The following is a 24894-nucleotide window of genomic DNA, read 5'->3' as shown; positions in this document are numbered from 1 at the left end:
CTTCCTTAAATATGCTTCCAAAAAGGTATCTGGTTCTAAAGATTGCACAAAAGAATGGGAGTAGAAGAAAACTAAGTGTGCTTGCTGAAAAAACAGAAATGAAAGACAATTCCAGTTGAGTTAAATGTCCCACATTTAGGGCATGTAAAAATACATGCCAGTATATAATTTTTATTAAGTACACACTAAGCAATGGATAATGAAAATAATTCATTGTGTGTTTTGAGGAAACCTGGGCTATTTATAGTACAGGTGGTGATAGAAAATACCATACTTGTGCTGGTATTTTCAAATGGTGGATGTGCTCACTGATTTATAAGTTCAAAGCTATAAAATTAAAGCTGTAACAAACAAGATGCAACTGTTGCTATAAAACTTCCAAGTCCTTAACCCTTCTTCCTCCCACTGAAATAATTGTTTTTAGAGCATGATTTTTGAGGTTTCTGTGGAGCACAAATGTCAGTTCCTGCAAAACAGACTTTAACAGGCTTAGATACAATTGCACGGGTTGCAGTGAACTTTAATACCGATGATGTCAGGATATTGTGTTCTGATACATATGCAAAGTTTATTAATAAGCACAGCATCGGTATTTTAAAGTCGATAGTTTAAAGTACCACTGTTTTATTTGTCCTGTTCATCAAATCTTAGCATATTAACTCTTAGCGCTATCCTTACAACCACGACCTGTATTCACAGTGGATTTTTTGTATTTCTCCTTCACTCCCCCAACCCAGCCCCCACCCTACTCCCTACATTTTTGGACCCCATAGGAGGAAAGAGGGCGAGAACTGTCAGAAGGAAGAAGGCAGTTGGTGTGAACCTATGAAAATCAGCGTTTTCCAAAGTGCTCAAGAACTTTACTTAGATCCCAAATCAGTTCTCTGGAGGAGGTAAGAGTTTACTTGCCATGGCCCGATGCAAACCCTACCCTACGCGTGGATTTTGTTTCTCCCCAGAGCCTCTTGAGAATCTTGGTTAATTCCAGAGCTGCTAAGGGACTCCAGGGTCGCGGAGGGAGGACCCTGAGCCCCTCGGCGCCGCTTAGGGTCTTCCTGGGCGGCTGCACTGGGAAACTAAGCCGGCCCAGGCGATGTGCCCCGGGCGACCCCAAGAAAAAGACTAGCGGCTCAGAAGCCACGGGCTTTACCTCTAGGAAGTGGCCATGAGGCCCGGTACAGTGGCGGCTGTCTCCTCTTGGAACCGCGCAGTGAAAAGCGAGTGCGCCAACTCGGGCCGCAGCTCCGGAGAGGGGTGAGGCAGGGACAGGGTCATCTCCATAGGGATCCAACAACACGGAGCCACCACCCCGCCCCTCAGGCCCGCAGCCCCTCCCGCCGCCGCGCCCCGACGGCCAACCTGGATCTCCCCAGCTTCAGTGAGCAAAGCCGCCCGCGCCGTGCGAGCCACCGCCCTTCTCTCCGCAGCCGCAGCGCGAGGCCAGCTAGGCTCGGGTCCCGGCTCCTTTCCCTGCCTCCAGGGAGCTTGCGGTGGGAGAAAGCTTCCGTGGGGTCCCGTGGGTCGCGGCACGTCTCAGAAGCCCTTCGAGGTGCCAGACCCAAGGCCGTGGGACCCCAAGAAGAGACTTGGACACTGAAGCCAACGTTTGCTTGATCTCAAAGCCAGCGATGTTAATTAAGGCTGTGTGATGAGGAAAGTGGAGTTTCTTATTTTTTGTCATGTTCATTTTCAGCAGATCCTCAGAAAATGTTAATATTTACTGCAGAATTACAAATTTCAGCATTATACAGGAGGTACAAAAACAAAATTGCAAAAACAAAACCAAAAAACTCTTCCTCATAGTTTCTGGTCAAAATGCCTTTTAAGTATTTGTTGTGAAGCCTGTTTTTTTCTTTTGTATGTAATAGTTATGGCCACGAAAAGATGCTCACAATACATTACTTACAAAAAGCAGCTTAGAAAACCACCAGAATGGTAGGATCTATTTTTTTTGCAACGTGTTTAAGAAATCTGGGAGTACGTACACAAATAGGTTAAATGGTTTGCTCTGGTAGTTCTAAAAATCATCTGTAATTCAATTTTTTCTACAATGAATAAGCAACATCTATGTAATAAACCATAAGTTTCATTCTAGTAAAGTCTCTTATGAGAGATGGGATCTTGCTATGCTGCCTAGGCTGGAGTGCAGTGGCTATTCATAGGCCTGGTCACTGTGCACTATATTTTTATTTTTATTTCAAATATCTTTTTCATCTGTATGCCAGTAAAATCATCATCATACATATAGCCTAGAACTCCTGGGCTCAAGCAATCCTCCCACCTCAGCCTCCAGAGTAGCTAAAAGTACTGGTGCCTGTCACCAAACCAGGCCTTAAATTTTATTCTAATCCAGGCACTGCATTTTTTCCTGTTTCCTTGAACATATGTTTAAGTAGTGTGAAAGGATACAAACTAGATAAGCTAATATTTCGCTACCCGGGACCCATCTAGGGCCCTGTGACACAAAAGGCGAATGAAGCAAGTGAATAAACAAGGTCAATCCACTGCTCTGTCACAACCCACAGGAACCAGCTTTTTGCTTTACTCTATCTCAGGATCAATCCCAGAAAAACATGTCACATGACAAAGTGTCCTTTCGCCCTGTCAGACCCTAGAGTACTACTTTTTCCCCTTAAATCCCTATTCTCACAATCCAAATGAAGTTTCCTCCGTGATGCTGTATTTTTTAAAAGGGATATTAAAAAGACCAATTAACTGATCAAAATACTTTGAATTCAGAAAGCCAAAAATTATTAAAATCAAGATCTGAAAAATATTCAATAAGTCCCTCTCTTCCCCTCCCCCAATTAGGTGCTTATTTCTGTGGCCTGGAAACAAGGAGACAGAAGCATGACCATCTTCTGCAACACAAAGGTAACTGAGCTATAAATAAGCAAAATGTGTTCTATCCATACCATGGGGTATGATTCAGCCAAAAAAAGAAATGAAGTACATGCAATAACACGGATGAAGCTTAAATCCTTGAAAACATCATGCTAAGTAAACGAAACCAGTCACAAAAGGCCACGTGTTATATGATTCCATTTATATAAAATGTCTAGAATAGAAGATCCAGAGAGCTGGAAAGGAGGTTAGTGACTGCCAAAGGCTGAGGGGTTTGGGGGACAAGGAGTGACTGTTAATGGGATTCTTTTTAGTGTGATGAAAATGTTCTACAATTAGATAGATCACGGTGATGGGTATATAACTCTATGAATCTACTAACAATCGCTGAATTGTACACTTTAAAGGGGTACATTTTATGACACGGATTATTGTTTCAATAAAGCTGGTTTTAAAAGGTGGTGAAATGAATGTTTACCGAGCATTACTGGTGTCAGCTATTGTGCTAGGCATTTCTCTTTTTTTTTTTTGAGACAGTCTTGCTCTGTCACCCAGGCTAGAGTGCAGTGGCACAATTTCGGCTCACTGCAACCTCTCTGCCTCCTGGGTTCAAGCAATTCTTGTGTCTCAGCCTCCCCGATAGCTGGGATTACAGGAGCCCACCACCACGTCTGGCTAATTTGTATGTGTTTTTAGCGGAGATGGGGTTTCACCATGTTGGCCAGTCTGGTTATTGAACCCCTGACCTCAAGTGATCCACCTGCCTCAGCCTCCCAAAGTGCTGGGATTACAGGCATGAGCTACCACGCCCAGCTTGTGCTAAGCATCCTATATGCGCTTTTTCACTTACTCCCCATACAACCACTACCAACTTGGTTCTGACCTCATTTTCTAGATTAAAAAAAAAACAAACCCCAACCTGAGTAAACGTGCATGAACACAAAGTTAAGGGGGCAGAATGGCGATTCAGATTAAGGTCTAAGTAACTTTAAAGCTCACATTCTTTCACCATACCAGTATTTACATGTACACAAGGTACAGAATTTGCAAGGAAGTTCTAGAACCTCAAATTTTATAAACACAGTTTACTTTTAAGGATTGAACCGTTGTATTTCCCAGATTGAAGACTATATGGGTTTCTTCAAAACAGACAACAGAGATTAATTTAAAACAATTACTTTATTAAAAAATAGCAAATCTCACAAATACTTATTTAATTTATCACTGGCCATTGGAAAACACACCAGCGTGTGTACTGATTGTCTAACGTAAACTGAAGCTGGGCTTGCCACAAGACGCCTGTGCATCATCAGCTTGCGATCAACACTGGAATAAGTTTGGTGAGCTCGGGAAACAGAAATCCCTCAGCCCCGTCAAGAACATTAGCACAATGCATTTCAAGTATAATCCCATAAGGCAACAATATGAAGCATGGCAGCACAATCTCTGCATCACATTTCCTGATTAAGCCTTCAACAAGGCCTAGGCCTCCAGTTATGGCGAATTATAGCGAGTCACATTTACTAAAAGCATAAGTGAAAACGATCATTGCACTGGCACTTTAATTACTTTAATTCCTTGTTGAGGAAGATATTCCGCTACTGGATTTGGCTGGAAAAGTAAAGACTGCTGCTTCTCTTCAAATCACAAGAAAGCAAACTGCATTTCATTTTAGCTAGCAGAAGTATTTGGAACATCTTGTGCATCTGCCAAATGGAGTTTTTGTCTGAATTCATCAGTTAAGAAGATTTTCATTCTATACGGGGTACTTCTTTTACATTTCTGAAAATTACATTCAGGAGCAAAGAGAAAGAGGTATTTAAAAAAGAGATATGTTCTTGCCGGGCGCGGTGGCTCACGCCTGTAATCCCAGCACTTTGGGAGGCCGAGGTGGGTGGATCACGAGGTCAGGAGATTGAGACCATCCTGGCTAACACGGTGAAACCCCATCTCTACTAAAAATACAAAAAATTAGCCGGGCATGGTGGCGGGCGCCTGTAGTCCCAGCTACTCAGGAGGCTGAGGCAGGAGAATGGCATGAACCTGGGAGGCGGAGCTTGCAGTGAGCGGAGATGGCGCCACTGCACTCCAGCCTGGGCGACAGAGCGAGACTCCGTCTCAAAAAAAAAAAAAAAAGAGATACGTTCAAAGGAAAAGCTCTTGTGTTGCTACTGAGACACTCAGATGTGGTAAGACAACTTTTAAATGTAGTAAATTATACTCTATCTAGAATTTGAAGACTTTTTTTTTTTTTTTTTTTAATTTTAGAGATAAGGACTCACTTTGTTGCCCTGGCTGGAATGCAGTAGTACGATCATACTTCACTGCAGCCTCGAACTCCTGGTCTCAAGCAATCCTCCCACCTCAGCCTCCCAAAGGCATGTGCCAACACACCTGGCTAATTTTTCTGTTCTTTGTTAGAGATGGGGGAGGAGTCTCGGTATGTTGCCCAGGCTGGTCTTGAACTCCTGGCCTCAAGCAACCTTCCTGCCTCGGCCTCCCAAAGTGCTGGGATTACAGGTGTGAGCCACCACACCTGGCCCAGAATTATTTTTAATGTGTCAATAATCATTTTCACAGTAAGGAGCTGATTAGAGACAAACATGACAAGACACTAGATCAAAAAAATCTTTTGAGAAGACACCACTTTATCATCTTTGGGAAAACAATTCTGTTTAAAAGTCCAAACATAAAATCATTACAGCTCTAAAATCTTTTCTATAATTCTCTTAATTGTTCCTCAAGAAGACTGGAAATAGGATGGGAATCTTGCATGGCTTACTCATCCTTTCTTACAATCACTGTCTTCCATTTTTCTCACTGACCTGTATTTATCCACCTATTATTATTTTTTAAGACCCAATTCAATGATATGAATACACTGAAGGCAACTAAATGCTTGCAGTACATGTATGGCAGAGGTTGCAAAAATGTACAGACATAAGCATTGCCATCAAAGACATTCTTGTCCAGTTGGAAGGCTGAGATTTAACACATGTAAAAATCAACAGATAATAATATAAGGCAGAATGCTAGGTTAAGGTACAAATGAAATCCTTTATGGAAGTGGTCAGCTTTAATGTAACGTGATAAGGAGAACAAGGAGGTGAGAGTAACTCTAGGTAGGAGGTACAACCTGAACAAAGGCATTATGATGAGAATGAACATGATGTGTTTCTTGGGCATCCAGAAAACCAGACTGAGGGGAATGAAAAAGAATGAAAAATACAACAGCATGTACAGGTTGTGACCAAATTATTAAGAACCTTTAAAATAGTTGACATGGTTAAAAAAATGGTAAAAAATAGAAATGGCAGGAAGAAAGTGATGTTTCAAGAATATTAATTTTGTAGCAATACCTAAAGTTTAGAGCAACACCGTCCAGTAGAAATACAATGCTGGCTGGGCGCGGTGACTCACGCCCGAAATCCCAGCACTTTGGGAGGCTGAGGCAGGAGGACTGCTTGAGCTCAGGAGTTTGAGACCAATCTGGGCAACATAGCAAGACCCCATCTCTAAAAAAAAAAAAAAATAGCTGGGCATAACGTACACCTGTAGTCCCAGTTACTCAGGAGGCTGAGGTGGGAGATCAACTGAGCCCAAGAAGTCGAGGCTGCAATGAGCCATGATCATGTATGTCACTGCACTCCAGCCTGGGTGACAGAGCAAGGCCCTGTCTCAGAAACATATATATATATTACACATATTATACATATATATATATTATACATATATATGTATAATATTTTAAGAATTATTTCAACATGTAATCATTATAAAAATTGAGATATTTTATATTCTTTTAAGGATATTAAGTCTTTGAAATGGCTTAGTGGCTATTATATTGAACAGTGCAACTCTAGACCTGGAACAGAAAATTGAAAACGTATGGAATCAGGTGACGAGGTCCTGGATTATCATGTAGAGAGTGAAGGAAGAATAGAAGCAGAACTGATGATACTGATGATACCTGACAACTGTAATAAAGAGATGGCAAACAGACTTCATATCCAGATCCAGGCTCAATGGCAGAGAATGCCATGTGTGATTAGCAATGTCTGCCATGGTCCTCGAAGGCATTTAAAAATATTCTTGGAGACTGAATTAACAGAGACAGCCGACAGAGAGGGAAATTAGGAGGGGAAAGTTTAAGTCTGAGAGAACACCTATTACAGGTGAGGAAACTATGGTTGCCAGATTTTGTTCAAGGTTACACGGCTGCCTACCAAGCATTCCAAAGCCTACACTCTTGTATTATATAGGGTATTATGCTGCTATGTTTGTGGTGGGTAAATTCCACCACAGGTTAAGTCACAGAAAGTGGTAAAACAAAACAAAATTCTAAATGTTTAACAAAAACTCACAAAAAAGGGCCAGGCGTGGTGGCTAACGCCTGTAATCCCAACACTTTGGGAGGCCGAGGCAGGCAGATCACCTGAGTTGGGAGTTCAAGACCAGCCTGGCCAACATGGTGAAACCCGTCTCTACTGAAAATACAAAAATTAGCTGGGCGTGGTGGCAGGCACCTGTAATCCCAGCTATTCAGGAGGCTGAGGCAGGAGAATTGCTTGAACCTGGGAGGCAGAGGTTGCAGTGAGCGGAGATCACGCTACTGCTACAGCCTGGGCCACAGGGCGAGACTCGTATCAAAACAACCAACCAACCAACCAACCAACCAACCACATAAAAGGACAGGAAATACTTAAGTGTCATGGCAGAGAAAGAATATAAAGGATTGAAGGAATATAGTAAAAAGAACTTCTTGCAGGAAAAGCCCCTTGATTAACTCAAATCTTACCTTCTTCTTTAACTCTTTCTTGACAATAATATCTTACATTAATCTCTCCCCACAGTTTACGTAGCACCTTATTTTCTTCATCTGCAAAATGAGGGGCATAACACCACCTACTTCCAAGTAGGGCCAAATAAGATAATGCACATATCCCCTTATACAGTACTGGGAAAATAGTAAGTATTCATGAAGATTAGCTATTAATTGCCATTACAGGACTTGGATATACTTCCTGATTTCTTTTGCCCAGGATGGAAATGGCACGATCCCTACTCACTGCAACCTCCGCCTCCCAGGTTCAAGCAATTCTCCTGCCTCAGCCTCCCGAGTAGCTGGGATCATAGGTGCCCTCCACCACACCTGGCTAATTTTTGTATTTTTAGTAGAGAGAGGGGTTCACGATGTTGGCCAGGCTGGTCTCGAACTCCTGACCTCAAGTGATCCACCCGCCTCAGCCTCCCACAGTGCTGGGATTACAGGCATGAGCCACCGTGCCTGGCCCCAATTTCTTAATTGTTGTTACTGTACAATTCAGCAGTTAATAACAGTATGAATATAATCTTATAGCAATAATTTATATATATATAGTTTGGAAATTTTCACATATGCATCATCACATGTAGCAATTACCCTGTATTACAGAGAACACTTTGAGACGTTAAACAATTTGCCCAAGGTTACATGATCAAAATGTAGAACCAAACTTCAAAAATCAAATCTCTACAACCAGTATCCTTTCTATGTCAATAACTGGTTCAAAGGGGATGTCTTACCTCTCAAATTAAATTATTTTATAGGCAGGATCATTTCTCATTGTTCTTTTGTACCTTACCATTGTGCCTGTTATGTTCAAAAATACATTTTGAAAAGTTCTTAAAATAATTGCTTTCAATTGAAATGTCAAAACCTGAATATTCTACATGTGTCTTGGTGATCTCCTTTAAGCTAATCCTATAATACATTAAGTACATTTAATTATGGAATGTCATTTCACAAGCTATGTAAGCATCCCTCGAAGCCTGCATTTTAATAATGTCTAGTTTTCAATTTTATGCACCTAAAATATCCTATGTGATGATATTAAGTATAGTATATTATCTCTGAATATCTCACTGCCAGTTAGCCTCAGAATCTAAGCTTCAAAATAATTTACATAGCAACTAACCTAATCCTCAGTTCTCATGATAAAAAATAATTTGTCTTGAAAAATTCAAAAACAGTACAAAGCAAAGCAGAACAAACCAGAAACAAAATTTCAGCACAGAAAACAACAAGAAAATTCCATTTGGAACCCAAAGTGGGCAGGGAATGGTGTCTCATGCCTGTAATCCCAGCACTTTGGGATGCTGAAGGGGGAAGATCGCTTGAGCCTGGGAGGTTGAGACTGTGGTGAGCCATGATCGTGGCACTGCACTCCAGCCTGGGCCACTGAGCGAGACCCTGTCTCTAAAAAAAAAAAAAAAAAGAAAAAGAAAAAAGAAAAGAAAACCAAAGAGGAAGACTGACGGCCTTAGTGAATAATACTATGTGTCTTTTTTCCACCATATCTAAATAACACATCTCTCTAAAACTTGATTGAGATTATTCACCAGAAATTGTAAGTTGTAAACTTTTCACTGTTGATAGTAGGCAAAGGATACATGGAAGAATTCAATTCTTCTAACTGTAAAACAAAGAAACAAATTTATTTTTAATTTTTATAAGATCAATATAAATAGTTGTTAACTATTTCTTTTTAAATAAATTATTTTTCATTTAAGCTTTCTTGTGCTGGTCACAGTGACCTGTGCTTATAATCCTGGCACTTTGGGAGGCCAAGGCAGGAGAACTGCTTGAGCCCAGGAGCTCCAGACTAGCCTGGGTAACATGGTAAGACCTCATCTCTACAAAAAATAAAAAAATTAGACAGGTGTGGTGATGCACACCTGAGGTCCAGCTACTTAAGAGGCTGAGGTGGGAGGATTGTTTGGGCCCAGGAGTTTAAGGCTGCAGTGAGCTCTGTTAGTGCCACTGCACTCCAGCCTGGGTGACAGAATGAGACGCTGTGTCAAAAAAAAAAAAAAAAAAGCTTTCTGTAAATGAAAAAGCAAAGTACTAAAGAAAAAAACTTTCAAAAAATTTTCAGGCTAAAAAGTTCCTTTTTGCAAAAATAATTATAAAGTAGCATTAACATGTATGAAACAAGAATATGAGGAGAGATGGCAGGCATGCTCTTGCCTGTAATCCCAGCACTTCGGAAGGCTGAGGGGAGAGGACTGCTTGAGCCCAGTAGTTTAAGTCCAGCCTGAGCAACATAACAAGACCCTGTCTCTACAAAAAAATTAAAAGAATATGAGGACAGAATGAAACCAGATTATAAAAACTGGAGTTTTATAAGTATTCCTGAAACCAGGCATAATAACAATCATCTCTAATAAGTTTTTAAAAGAAAAAAAATTGCCATTTTAATGATTAAAATCTTTAAAACCATCATAGATTACAAAAAGATTTCATGTCACTTAATTTTCTATATGAGGTAGAATTCATCACTCCTTGTCTTAGTCTGTTTGGGTTGCTATAACAAACACCATAAACTGGTGGCTTATAAACAACAGAAATTTACCTCTCATAGTTCTACAGGTAGGAAAGTTCAAAATTAAGGAGTCAGCAGATCTGGTGTCTGGGGAGGGCATGAACCACTTCCTGGTTCATGGAACAGGAGGGCTTTCTCCCCATGTCCTCACATGGTAGAAGGGGTAGGAGGTTTCTCTTGGGCCTCTTTTATAAGGACATTAATCACATTCTTGCCTGAATCACCTCCCAAAGGCCCCATCTCCTCCTACCATCGCCTTCTAAGTTAAGATTTCAACATATGCTTTCTGGGGAGGACATAAACATTTAGACTACAGCATTTTTATCTTACAGAAGGAAACATTTGAATTACAAAAATGTTAACTAAATGGCTCAATGTTGTTCAGTTATAACCCAAATGCAAACGCTGAACTAAACGAAGCCTTTCTGGTTTCAAATTCAGTGTTCTTTTCACTGTATCACTGTTATTCTCCTAAATGTATAGCAAGTTATACTTATTATCTCTTAAGAGGAAAAATATGTAAAACATGAATTGGTAAGGCCAGACACCGTGGCTCACACTTGTAATCCCAGCACTTGGGGAGGCCAGGGTGGGTGGATCACTTGAGTCCAGGAGTTCTAGACCAGCCTGTGCAACATGGTGAAACCCCATCTCTACTAAAAACACAAAAATTAGCTGGGCGTGGTGGCATGTGCCTATAGTCCCAGCTACTTGGGGGTGCTGAGGCAGGAGGATCGCTCGAGTTCAGGAAGTTGAGGCTGCAGTGAGCCCAGATGGTGCCACTACACTCCAGCCTGGGTGACAAAGTGAGACCCTGTCTCAAAAAACAAACCAAACATGAACTGTAAATGGAAATACTTGCAAGACTGAGTAAGACAGACATGAAATAAAAAGATTATAGACTCGAAATAGTGAAAGTATTGGCATACAAGTTCCCTCACATTTACTTATTCAAAAGAGAGAAAAACAGTAGAAATTAACCCTTTTTCTCAACGGTTAATAGGGAATCTAAAACTAACGTGTGCTGAATTCAATTTTTATTTATTTTTGTTCCAAAAAGGATTTAAAGAGGCAAATTTAGTTAACATTTCTCAGTGTAAAAATCACACCTCGTCTTATATGCTAAACAGTGTACCCTCCAAAATTCATGTCTTAGTCCTCACCCCCAGTATCTCAGAATGTGGGTAGATTTGAAGACAGGGGTTTTAAAGAGGTAATTAAGTCACAATGAGGTCATTAGGGTGGGCCCTCATCCAGTGTGACTGGCAGGAAAAGCAAAGTTGGACACTTGGCATAGAGGAAGAAGCCATGTGAACATGACGGCTACTACAAACTGAGAAGCCTCAGAAAAAAGCAACCCTGCCACCCTGAGCTCCAACTTTAGCCTCCGGAATCGTGAGAAAATAAATTTCTGTTGTTAAAGCCACCCAGTCTGCGGTACTTTGTTTTGGCAGCCCTGGCAAAGTAATGTACTAAATTAGCAGAAATACCAAATGTAGTTCTGTATTTAAAAACAAGTCACCACCATCTGAGTAAATAACACAAAATGTATTAATCACATCAGGAAAGGTCTTTTTGACTACTATCTTCTATATCTTAAGATTTTATTATATCTGTACAGAAGCAAATATTTTGCTTTCAGATTTGCCAGCATCTGTATTCTGAGAATACATGCTTAGATGTAAATATGATAACTTCGTTGGAATATATTTCTTGAAAAAAAAGAGGGAAGTTTTTATAACACGGATGAAACTTGAACATTAAGTAAAATAATCCATTTAGGCCACATACTGTATAATTCCAGTGATATGAAATGTCCACAATAGGCAAATCCATAAAGGCAGAAAGTAGATTAGGGGTTGCTAGGGGATGAGGAGAAGAGAGAATTGAAAGGTACAGGGTTTCTTTTTGGGGTGGTGAACATGTTCCACAATTCAACAGCAATCTGCACAACACTGTGAATATGCTAAAAACCACGTGATTGTATAAATTAAAATAGTTCAAAAGGTACATTTTTTGCAACAAAAAATTTTTTTTAAAGAACAAAGAAAAAGAATTACACTTACATCTGACAGAAGCCTATCCAGATTGGAGTCACTGGCTATTTTTCTCTTATCCTCAGGAAGTTCCTCTAACTCCCCATAGAGCTCTAAATTCAAGCGAGCTAATTTCTCCTGCATTCCCCGAACATGTTCCATCTGTTCAATGGAACATTCATTTCCTTGGGAACATTCCAGAACATTAATAATGATTAGGACAGTTCAAACTAACAGCATTGAGTAAAAACACTTAAACTCTAGGTGCTCTAAAAGAAACAGGTTTTCTTTCTTCTGTAAATTAGATAATCATTAATATTTTCTGTGTTTAATAACAAATCAAATTTCTGACCAAGAAAACAATGACCCACTTAAGAAATGACCTCGGGTACTAAAGAAAATCATATGGGAAATATTTCAGGCCAGGCGTGGTGGTTCACGTCTGTTATCCCAGTACTTTGGGAGGCTGAAGCAGGTGGATCATGAGGTCAGGAGATCAACACCATCCTGGCCAACATGGTGAAACCTAGTCTCTACTAAAAATACAAAAATTAGCTGGGCATGGTGGCACGCGCCTGTAGTCCCAGCTATTCGGGAGGCTGAGACAGGAGAATCGCTTGAACCCGGGAGGCAGAGGTTGCAGTGAGCCAAGATCGTGCCATTGCACTCCACCCTGGCAATAGAGCGAGACTCTGTCTCAAAAAAAAAAAAAAAAAAGCAAAATCAGGCTGGGCATGGTGGCTCATGCCTATAATCCCCACACTTTGGGAGGTTGAGGCAGTAGGACTGCTTGAGCCCAGGAGTTCAAGACCAGCCTGGCAACATGGCAAGACCCTACCCCTACAAAAAATTAAAAAAAAAACACACATTAGCTAGGCATGGTGGTGCATGCCTCTGGTCCCAGCTACTCAGGAGACTGAGGCAGGAGGATTGCTTGAGCCCAGCAGGTGAAGGTTGCAGTGAGCTGTGTTCAAGCCACTGTACTCAAGCCTAGGTGACAGAGTGAGACCTTGTCTCAAAAAAAAGAAAAAAAATCATCCCTTAAGTAGAGAAATATATTTTCTTCAACAGTAATATAATATGTAGAAGCAAAACAGCACCATCTAATCATCTCCAGTTTGACAACTACCATTTTAACTGAGTGACCCAACATTTTGTAATAATTTGAGTGAAATTCAGAGTTCTAGGCCTAAGTGGCTCATGCCTGTAATCCTAGCACTTTGGGAGGCCAAGGCTGACTGATCCCTTGAACCCAGGAGTTCGACATCAGCCTGGGCAACATGGTGAAACCTTGTCTCTACTAAAAATACAAAAAATCAGCTAATTAGCTAGGCGTGGTGGCACGTGCCTGTAATCCCAGCTACTTGGGAGGTTGAGGTGGGAGGATCACATAAGCCTGGGGAGGTTGAGGCTGCAGTGAACCATGATCACACCACTGCACTCCAGCCTGAGTAACAGAGCGAGACCCTATCTCAAAAAAAAAAAAGAGTTCTGGCTGGGCATGGTGGCTCACGCCTGTAATCTTAACACACTTTGAGAGGCCAAGGTGTGAGAACTGCTTGAGTCCAGGAGTTCAAGACCAGTCTGTGAAATATGGTGAAACCTCATCTCTATAAAAAATACAAAAATTAGCCGGGTGTGGTGGTGTGTGCCTGTAGCACCAGCTACTTGGGAGGCTGAGGTGGGAAGATGGCTTGAGCCCAAGGAGGCCGAGGCTGCAGTGAGCTGTGATCGTACCACTGCACTCCAGCCTAGGTGACAGAGATACTCTAGCTCAAAAAAAAAAATTCAATAACGACTTCAGATGTGAATCATTGTTTCAACCAATTATGTATTCTTCCTTTAAGAAATATAAATAAAAATATTTATGAAGCATGAAGAATGTTATGAAGCATGAGCAACACTATGTAATATTTTTAACTGTATACACAGTTGTCAACACAACTTAATTGCTAAAGGATGGGTCTTACATTACGTATTGACCAAGAGTCCTCTGAAGTGACATTATCTGCCCAGAGCAACTAATTTATACACATAACGTATTATCTTTTCATTCAGTTTAAGTACAGACTCTGCAATCCCTTGATAGTATAATTTTTTCAAAAAAAAAAAAAACCTTTCTATTTTTCCTAAAGGTACTATACAGGTAAAATATACCTCAGCCAAAGTTGAAGTACATATCCTGAATAAATATGAATTAATGTAAATTATGCTAGTTTCCTCTAGCCAGCTTTATAACATCTTCATAAATGGACTATATGACATTATGTTAAGGACTACTAATGTTGAAGCTAGTTATGGCTCTCTCAAAATCGTCCTTTCTTCACAGTAAAATATGTCACATTTCCTCTATTTTAATCATGTTTTTCAACATTAGTAACCTGGAAGGTCAAGTGGAAGAAACAGAAATATCTCAAGATACGTGTTTGTGTGTATGTATGTTTGTGTGTATGTATGTAAATGTACAGTAAAAATATAAAGAGGTAGAAATCATACGGGAAAAGATGGGAGTCAGAGGACGGATCTAGGTGACCTACCATGAGAACAATAGAAGCTTCAGAGGCTAAAAAGGAAGAGATGGAAGAAAAATAATAAACAATAGAAAATATGTTACGTGAGATGAAAGATGAGTCAGCAGATATGAAGGGCTCACTGATTCCCAGGCAGATTGATGAGAAAAGACACAGTCCTAAGCATATCCTGGAAAATGCCTAACCTTTAAAGATAAAAGAAAAACATCTTTTAATCATCGAGACAGAAAAATATAAATTACCTGCTAAGAAAGAATCTGACTGGCAATGGAATTCTCATCTGCAACACTTATTATGAAGAGTAATCAGTAGGATAACAGACATAGACAAGAAAGGACTTCAATCCAAAAACACAAAGGCAACATAGAGTAGGGGAGGAAAGGTGCTGGGAAAATGCAAAGACGTGGAAGTGGTCCAAAGATTACATCTCAAGGGTAGGAGGGAAGAAGGGAAGAGAGGGGAAGTGAAAATACTCTGAAGATACCACCTTACTGGGATGGGCTAAAGCAAGGAGGTAGGGGTACAATAAAGTATTTTGTGAAATAATCTGCTTTTAATATCTTCTTTTCAAATATTAGCATAACCAAGACTGGAAACCCAGCAACTATTGAAAGAAAAGATACAGACATGTTTGAGAATGCAAAAAGTAAAAACTTTTACAAGGTTAAATATACCATAAACAAAGTGCACAGACACAACAAATTTGGTAAACAAAAATAAATACATAATAGAGGTCAGAGGGTTAGTATCTAAAACACAAAAGGCTCTTTACAAGTGACAACAACAAAAGGATAAATAACCAGGTAGAAAACTGACAAAAGGTCCTGAAAAGGACCTATCAAACAATCTACCAAACACACACGGATCTTCACACTCAGTTGTAATAAAAGACATTTCACTTTACACCAAGAGGCTGGCAAAAATTAAAAGACGAATAATACCTACTGCTTGGTGGGAATTCAAGGAAAAGCATTTTTTCATAAATTGTTTATGGAACCTAGAAGTGCAGTATTGTTTTTTTTTGCAAAGCAATCTGCATACTTCTATTAAAGTTAAAATTACATATATGCTTTGACCCAGCAATCCCACTCATGAGAATCAATCCCAAAAGAATAGAGGCACCAGCCTAAAGATCTATGTAAAAAGATGTTGACTACGCCATTGTGTTTGGTGGCTCAAAATGAGAAACAAAGTAATGCCTCTCAATAGGGACATGGTTGAATAAACTAGAGTATATTCACAACTTGGAATATTATGTTGCCATTAAAAAAGAATGAACTAGAGCCATCCTAGGTGCATTAGAGAGATTTCCATCAGATATTCTTTAGTGCAGGAAAGCAAGATACAGAATATCTTATATACCATTTGTATTAAATAATGAAAATAAAAATATGAAAAGATATATACCTGGATTGTTAACAAATGGTTGGGATGAGGGGAAGTGGAAGTAGCAGAAGGGATAAGAGGGAATGGGGAAGTCAAGTAACAAAAACATGGGGGAGGGAAAGAATACTTTAAAAAATCAATATGTATGTGGACATTTACGCATTTGTATAAGATTATGCATCTTCTAAAAAACTGGGGAAGTTAAAATTTTTTTAAAAGATTATGCATATTATTGAAATTGCTTTTTAAAATATTGAGAAATAGGCCAGGCGCAGTGGCTCACGCCTGTAATCCCAGCACCTTGGGAGGCCGAGGCTGGCAGATCACGAGGTCAGGAGATGGAGACCATCCTGGCTAACACAGTGAAACTCCGTCTCTAGTAAAAATACAAAAAATTAGCTGGCCGTGGTGGCACATGGCTGTAGTCTCAGCTACTGGGGAGGTTGAGGCAGGAGAATCACTTGAACCCGAGAGGTAGAGGTTGCAGTGAGCTGAGATCGCGCCATGGAACTCTAGCCTGTGCGACAGAGCCACACTCTGTCTCAAAAAAAAAAAAAAAAAAAAAAAATTGGGAATAATCTTATCATTAGAAAAAGCTTACAAATAAGTTCCAAACTGCACATGAAAAATCTGACTATCTTTTGTGAACTCTGTGACTATGAAAAAGTACCTATTCAGAATTTTTAATGGGACAATCAGTTAACTATTCTTATATCCTCATGAAAAAACAAGAAAACTGGATTCTTTTAATTCCTAACTTTAAATCAGGAATCCCAGGCAAGAAACAAGTTTAAGCTTAAGAGGGTAAGGGAAAATGATGTTGATACTTTCAAAATGAAGACACTAAGTCTAAAATATTTTTAACTGACCAAGACTGTCCCTCTTATTTGTTAAACTTGCAAGATACTTATTCCATAATGGCAATCCTACTTCAACATTTCAACTAACCCTCCCTCTTAAAAAAAAAAAAAACTTTTTCCCAGAAGTTTTAGAAGGCAAATTATATTCTAAGACAAAATCTAGGATGATTGCCTTTATGCCTGTGGGCTCTTTTTTTCTTAAAAGAAACTGGCACTTTGAAAAGGAGAGTAAAATACACACAGAAAATAGGGTGCAAACATCTTAGAGAAAAAAATAGTAGAGAAACATCTATTGCTTACCAAATGCTTGAAGTTTTCCAGAGTGGAAATCATTCAAAAGACTGAGCAGCCCTCTCTCCATCTCCTGAACATCTGAGACATCAGTGAGGAAGGAGTGCTGAATCGGAGTTGACTGAGCGCCTTTTCCCTCTCCGCCCTGAGGTTTGGTCTTTTCTTTCATTACTCTGTAAAGACGATGCAATTAACTTTAATTTTATCTTTTTAGGCTGTTCTAGATTAAGCTTTTGCTTAATTTTTTAGTGAAGTAAATGGAATTTCCCTTAAAAGCAAGAAATCAAATAGAGTCAATACTAAATAAAACCAGAAACTCCAAGCCAGAAACCAAAAGAAAAAACAGGTTGTGAAAAACCTCAAACAAACGTATAAAATGTAACTACGAAGGCATATAAAAAGTTTGATTAATACATTTATATAATATGCTAATTCTTTGGACTGCAGAAAAGAAAACTTGTAAGTCTCTATTATCCTATGCTTTATATTTCATTTCTCAGTAAAACATATTACACCTTTCCCTTCTAAACTTTGTTCCTTGAACTCTCAGTAGTTCTACAAATGGTTATGGGGTCCCTACTCTGTAGCCGACATTATCCACAAATGCCCAGTCTAAAGAGAAGGGAAAATATTTAAATTCATAATCACCATGTAATGGAATACTAAAAACTTGTTATCAGCCTTGACTCCTCCGACTTCCTAAGGCTCCTACATGCAGTCATGAAGTCCTATCAATTATACCCACAAAATATCTAATCTCTCCATTTCTCTTTCTCCCATGCCACCATCCCATCTCTTAACCAAATAGCTTCCCAACCAGTCTCCCTATCTCTGTGTGTGATCCCTGATCTCCCCACACGGCAGCCAAGTCCATTTCCAAAAAGTAAAATCAGATCATATAATTTGCTTAATTAAAAATGCTTCAGTAGGCTGGGCACGGTGGCTCATGCCTGTAATTCCAACACTTTGGGAGGCCCAGGCAGGAGGATCACCTGAGGTCAAGAGTTCAAGACCAACCTGGCCAACGTGGCAAAACCCTGTCTCTACTAAAAATACAAAAATTAGCCTGGTGTGGTGGCCCACACCTGTAGTCCCAGCTACTCAGGAGGCTGAGACAGGAGAATCCTTTGAACCCAGGAGGTGGAGGTTGCAGTGAGTTGAGATTGTACCACTGCACTCCAGCCTGGGTGACAGAGTGAGACTCTGTGTCAAAAAAAAAAAAAAAAAGCTTTAGTAGCTTTGCATTGCCTGATGAATATAATCTAATATCCCTAAGAAACCCTATCCTCATCTATGCTCTAGCTACTGAATCTCTTTAGTTTCCTAGAAATCCATTATCTTATCTTCTTCTTACGTGCTAATCCTCTGCCTACATTAGCATCCTTCCACTTACTGCCATCTTTGGCATGCTACCTCCCACCCATCTTCAGTTTAAATGCTATTTCCTCAGGAAGGCCTTTTTGGAACCCCTACCTAAATTAGTCCCTATTACACATGTCTGGCATATACCAGGCTCTCAAATACTTGAGTGATGATGTTATGCACACTGCAATATAGGAAGAGAGAGAAGCAGTTCGTTCAGCGTGGGGCCAACCAGAGAAGGCTTCCTAAAAGTGATAAGTGAGCAAAGACTTAAGGAACAGGTAGGGGCTAAATTGGCAAAATGGGAGAAAGAGTAATTTATCTTTATAACCCAATGCACATTACAAATCCCGACATGGAAGTATATTCAGTACTCAATTTTAACATAATGTTGAATGAAGACATCTTCAACACAGCTGTCCTCACCACAATAACGATAAGATAAATAGGATATATATATATGCCCAGGGAAGGTAGGGGAGGGGGGATACAAGAAAGAGACTATAATATGAAAGAAGTTTAGAATACATACATTGTTGACCATAGGTCAATAACAGTTCTTCCCAAAGCAAGGGCTGCATTTTATGTATTATATACATTATGTAATACCTTGTTACTCAAAGTGCTGCCCATGACCCATAGAATCAATCTCACTTGTGAGCTTCTTAGAAATGCTCATCTGAAGCCCCCCATCCCACACTGCTGCGGAATTTGTATTCTAAAAAAATCCCTGAGAGATCCATATTCACATTTAAAATCTGAGATAAACTATTACAGAGTATAAGGTTTCAGCATGACAAACGTATTTTTTCCTCTCAAATTTGGAAGTTTTCTCCAAGTAAACTTTCACATCAGTTCATCATTTAATAACCCTCTCAGAAAACAAACACAAAAGATTAAACAAAAACCTGTTTATTCCTGCTTCAATGTTATGTCACACTCTCACTTTATGTTAACATAATTCAACAATAAAGCAAGCACACAGTGAAATAATACGATGTGCAAAGCCCCACTGTAAGTACTGTCAGGCACACAATGATAATCCAGATAGTCCCGGCCCTCAGAAGCCTACATCTACAAGAGGGTATGGAAATAAAACCACCAATAAAAACGACAATGATACAAATAAACTGCTTTTAAAAATATAGAGAAAGGAGTGACTACTTTTAAAATCTCTTGGTTTTCTTTTTCCACCAACTGTAAACTTATTCAAAATCTGACCCTAATTAAACTCCTCCATGACAAAAACCCCATTCTGATAATTTATTCGAAGGAAATCCTCAAAACTCCTGTTTATCATTTGGTACTCATTGGAATACTTCTTCCAAATATTCTTGTCTTTGGTATGTCCCTTCTGTTTCGATAAAGAGAGATCATCATCAAGGCAGTAATCTCATCTTTTATTAGGTGTAAACCCAGCGGCTACAGAATGCAACAGGCATTTCCTTAGCTAACTTGCCAGGGTGAGATTGGATGTGAGAGTAAATTTATTTAATAATTAGAAAGAAGATTGACATTATACAATACTTATTTTCCTCTAAAGCTATAATCTTCCCTTCCAAATATCTAATCTTCCCTTCCAAATATCTAATACTATAAAATACTCACAAATATGTAACAGTAACATATAACATAGTTAAACTTGTCGCTTCTGTTTCCTTTAAATATCCTGAATGCAAATGATGTTCACCAAATATTAATAATGATTATTTCTAGGTGGTAGAATTTTCGCATTTTGAATTTCTTCTTTGAATTTTTCCTGTTTGAATTTTTATAAAAAAAACAGATTATTTATACAAAAACAATGACATCATTATTTTTTAGAAATAAAAACTGCAAGCTGGGTGTGGTGGCACATACGTGCAGTCACAGCCCCTCAGAAGACTGAGGCAGGAGGATCCCTTGAGCCCAGAGGTTCAAGGCTGGCCTGGGCAACACAGCGAGACCCCATATTTAAAAATATATGTGTGTAAAATAAAATAAATTGAGAAAACAACCAAGGCACAAACACTCAGCTTAAAGAAAAAAGAGAGAAAGAAAGAAAGAGAACAAAAAACCCTGCTGACTTTTTCACTTTTTCCATTTCTGACTAGCTCATCAACACAGTCAAAAGGTTTTCTTGTTCTGTATATTTTAATATGAGACAAAGTAAGGGCCTTCAAACCATAACTCATTTTGCATTTTCTAGTATCTATACACTATAACTTTCATAAATTTTTCTTCTAAATCACACATAATGGGTGCCTCAACTGTTTTAAAAGTCAAGCCAAGACTAAAAAAGTGTTTAAGAAGAGTTGAGTCAGGGTTTACTTTAATGGTATTTTACTGTAAACATGTAAAATAAAAGAATTCACCTTTTTAACTTTGGTCTCTGTGAAGTTGACTGTGATGCAGGATTTGAAAACCCTGTGCTTTTACTCACTGGAATGGCATTTCTTTTGGCATTGACAACCTGAGTACAGTGCGCGCTAAAAGACTTAGGACTCCTCCTCTTCACTTTCCGCTCTTCCATTGTTTTAAGTTCCTTATTGCACCACGGCCAGCTTCTTAAGACCTAAATAAGGAAATACAGCAATTATATATGTATGCTATCATATGCAAACATGAAAGAAATTCAAAGACCCATTTCACAGGTCAAAAGAGGATCAATAATTCCAGAGGGCATAAAAGAAAGTTAGAAAATGGGTCTCTTAAGTTTAATCTACTCTACTATGTACCCATAAGCCCCTAGCAAAATTGTCTGGTAGACAGTTATTTTTGTTGTTGTTGCTGTTTTCTTTTTTACCATTGTCTTTATTCCTTCATCCTACAAATATTTACTGATTCTCTTCCACAAGCCAGACACTATTGTGGGTACTGGGAAGACGGCACTGAACAAGGTGTTTGCCCTCAAGAAGCCTATATTTTGCAAGGGGAACAATATATAAACAATAAACAAATGATCCACATAATATTCCCAGCCTGATTCAAGCTTCAGGTGGCCTTTAGGTCTTTCTTCCAAAATGTATGCTCAAGAAGAACCAACTAGATTCAAACAGATGTATAATTGTCAGGGGGATTTTACTAGCATTTTAAAAATCAACTAGAAGCCTTACTTCAACTACTAAACAGAAACTCAGTTTCTAGCTAGGGCTAATAATGATTCTAGCTTGGTGATAAGTGAAGTTCTAGAAAATCAAACTTGTTCATTGCCTATTCTGAATATACTTTCTCTAACCATTTCCCAACAAACACGAATTTTATGATATATATTTGGTTTTGCCCGTATCAAAAAAGTTAACAATGTGAAGTTACAGATGGCCCTTCCATGGGGAATATGTGTAAGGCCTCCTAGTTATCCCTACACAATCCCCTTACTTTATATATTAATCCGCTCTATTTTCTAAAATCCATCTATTTAAAAATACCCTTCTGGCCGGGCTCACGCCTGTAATCCCAGCACTTTGGGAGGCCGAGGCGGGCGGATCACGAGGTCAGGAGATTGAGACCATCCTGGCTAACACGGTGAAACCCCGTCTCTACTAAAAATACTAAAAATCAGCCGGGCGTGGTGGCGGGCGCCTGTGGTCCCAGCTACTCGGGAGGCTGAGGCAGGAGAATGGCGTGAACCCGGGAGGCGGAGCTTGCCGTGAGCCGAGATGGCGCCACTGCACCCCAGCCTGGGAGACAGAGCGTGCCAGGTCTTGCCTCCAAGCAGTATCACTGGGCATCCCTCTTGACATCACCTCATTCCCCTTCCCCAATCTACCGAAGCGATGACCCTTCACCGCCCAGTACCCAGCAGTGACCAGAGTGGTGGGAAGGGCCTAAAGGGGCAGGTTGCAGAGGTTCCTTTGCTTCCACTACATACCTGAAGAAGAAGGGTATTGGGGCCCCCTTCCGCAACCCGCAAAGACCCGACAGCCTCAGAAGCCACCGCCGCAGCCACAAGTAGAGCCCCGGTCACATCCCGGGACCCGCGCCTCCGCAGCTCCCTTTGTTTACGGAAGTGACGTAAGAGGCACAGCCTCCTTTCCCCAAGCGGAAGCCCCGCCTTTTCCTGCTCCCCCAGTGTCGCTCTTGTCTCCGCCCTCGGCATTTCATTGCTTCCCCTGTCCTGCGTTTAGCTGTAACTCCGACGGGCGTGTTGGGCGTGTTGTTTTAGGCTCTGTGACCCAGGAGCAAGACGCATTAAGCGGGTGCAGTGGAGGTAGAAACGGGAAATGCAGTACCCTTTCCGGAAGCTACTCCTCCCCTCGGTGAGTGTTAGAGCCCCCCCCATGAACTACAATTCCCAGAATGCTGTTCGAGCACGCCCGAAGGCGGAACCAGAGTGTCGTCATGCAACTGTTCCTTGGTTGTTTCCGATTGGTTACCCGGACTTCTCGCGGTTAAACTAACTGGCTCCAAGGCGGCGTGAACAGTGTGATTTTGTTCAGCGACCGTGATTTTGTTCAGCGACGGTGATTTTGTTCAGCGACCGTGATTTTGTTCAGCGACCATGATGCTTGAGCCCCTAATTGAGAGTCTGTTACCACTATTAATAGGTACTCTTTTCGGGCCCTACACATAACGGTACATCTAAACCTCTCTACAATTTTATGGGTAGGTGTTATAATCTTTTACAAATGGGGAATTTGAGGCTCAGAAAGGCTAATTGATGCAGGTGTCTCTCTGTCTTCAAAGGTAGTTCTACTTCTACTATACTTAAAGCCTCTGGAGAAGGAATTGCAGGCTGAGAGAAAGAGATCTATCTTAAATGAGGGAAGAAATGCGCGTTTCATTGCCTGGTCTGGGTAGCCTTACCGGTGTGGGAGTGGGAGGTAGGAAGGTTTTAGATTCACAGGTCCTTAGATTGAAGGGACTCTGGAGGAACACCACATAGCACCCCCCGCATTAGCTAATGGGGAAACCATATCTAGAGATTGTATCCATGCCAGAAAAGGCAGAGCAAAGACAACCCCAGTCTCTTGGCTTCTAGGATAGGATGTTCTTCCGCCACCCGCCATTTAAAAAAAAAAAAAAAACTATTGAAATGTTTTAAAAAGAAAAGCACAGAGTAAACACTTAACGCACCCACTATCCAGAACGAACAGATTTATGAATGAAAGAAATGGAGCATTACAGATAAAGCAGGTGTTCCCTATTCTCAGTCCCACTCTACTACCACCCTCAGAGAGGCAACCAGGATCATGAATTTGATATGTATCTTGCCAATCTAGGTTTCTATATTTAAATTATTACTATGTATTATAAACAGTATGTAGAATGGTTTGGGGCATTTGAAGTTTTACATGATTGCTATTATATTTTGTGTATTGATCTGCAACTTGATTTTTTCACCAAATTCTGTTTTTGAGAGCTATCCACATTGATAAATATAGCTAGACTTTATTAAATAGATTTGCCACAAATTATTTGGGAATTCCCATAGTGATGGATGTTTAGGTTGTTTCCCATTTTTCACCATTACAAACACTACTGTATAGTCTGCTCAATATCTTTTCCCAGTTTCTCCTTTTAATTAATCTCGAACTGTCTTATTTGTATGAACAGAGCTTGCAGCTGGTGATTCACATGCTACTTTTTTTTTTTTCAAATTGGTTGCTAACAGCTAAAATTGAAAGAATAAAAACAATGGATCTGTGGCATCCCATGAATTAATGGGAAGATCTGACTACATTAGATCTGCGTTGTAGCCTGGCAACAATCGTTCAAGCTGAAAAGCATCTGCCTCCTTTACATCAGTTCAAGTAATATGAAGTTTTTCTTTGTCTTTAGTACCCATCGGAGCCCTGTAGCATTTGTGTTTACAACCTCCAACATGATGTAGGGACACAGGAAAGTACACTTCTAAATGTACATATTTCAGGTATTCAGAAATAGGTATTCAGGTCCCTATTTTAGCCACACCCTGTGATAGGTGGTCAGGATGCATCTATCAACAAAAGGTACAGGAGCTTTATAGTCAGAGATCTTATATTCCTGATGTAAAAGACTGACAATAAATTAGTATGCAAATAAAATAGTTTCATTTAGTCAGATGAGGGTCCTGAAATAACAGCTTAAGGTCAAAAGTAGTTTGTACTGAAGGAGAAGTATCAGGGAAGGCCTTCCTGAAAATGCAGCTTTGAAGTAGAGATATGAATAAAGTGCATGAGCCAGCCATGGAATGATCTGAGGAAAAAGAGTCCTTGAGTGCCAGGCACGGTGGCTTTTGCCTGTAATCCAGCACTTTGAG

The 24894-nt window shown here is 40.0% G+C and overlaps 2 protein-coding genes and 1 long non-coding RNA gene across 13 annotated transcripts in view; 1 reads left to right on the top strand and 2 right to left on the bottom strand.

Moving 5' to 3' along the window:
* Positions 1 to 1936, bottom strand: part of ECT2L (epithelial cell transforming 2 like) — a 106948-nt gene extending 105012 nt beyond the window's left edge. For all 4 annotated transcript variants that reach the window (XM_055265429.2, XM_055265439.2, XM_055265449.2 and 1 more), the window contains exon 1: positions 1151 to 1936. The gene's annotated coding sequence lies outside the window, so the exon portion shown is untranslated. The remainder of the gene's footprint in view (positions 1 to 1150) is intronic.
* A 2068-nt stretch (positions 1937 to 4004) lies between these two features.
* On the bottom strand, positions 4005 to 22949 carry CCDC28A (coiled-coil domain containing 28A). Of its 8 annotated transcripts, none has more exons than XM_055265570.2 (6): positions 22525 to 22949; positions 21029 to 21228; positions 17322 to 17485; positions 12275 to 12429; positions 9277 to 9299; positions 4005 to 4570 (listed from the first exon to the last, which is right to left on the bottom strand). In XM_055265570.2, exons 1-6 carry the CDS (start codon positions 22750 to 22752, stop codon positions 4516 to 4518), a joined length of 825 nt encoding a protein of 274 aa, XP_055121545.2. In that variant the 5' UTR covers positions 22753 to 22949; the 3' UTR covers positions 4005 to 4515. The 8 variants fall into 8 exon arrangements, with proteins under 8 accessions (XP_055121545.2, XP_055121533.2, XP_055121552.2 ...); XM_055265558.2 differs by having other exon boundaries at positions 4005 to 6753; positions 22525 to 22915; XM_063622702.1 differs by lacking the exon at positions 4005 to 4570 and adding an exon at positions 8193 to 9082 and having other exon boundaries at positions 9226 to 9299; positions 22525 to 22915.
* A 4-nt stretch (positions 22950 to 22953) lies between these two features.
* The window catches only part of LOC134733462 (uncharacterized), a 43890-nt gene continuing 41949 nt past the window's right edge, over positions 22954 to 24894 (top strand). Inside the window, exon 1 of the long non-coding RNA XR_010116929.1 lies at positions 22954 to 23258. This is a non-coding gene — a long non-coding RNA (uncharacterized lncRNA). The remainder of the gene's footprint in view (positions 23259 to 24894) is intronic.

This window comes from Symphalangus syndactylus, chromosome 2, assembly GCF_028878055.3.
Source record: "Symphalangus syndactylus isolate Jambi chromosome 2, NHGRI_mSymSyn1-v2.1_pri, whole genome shotgun sequence".
Lineage (NCBI taxonomy): Eukaryota > Metazoa > Chordata > Mammalia > Primates > Hylobatidae > Symphalangus > Symphalangus syndactylus.
This window is presented reverse-complemented; position numbering and strand designations above follow the sequence as displayed.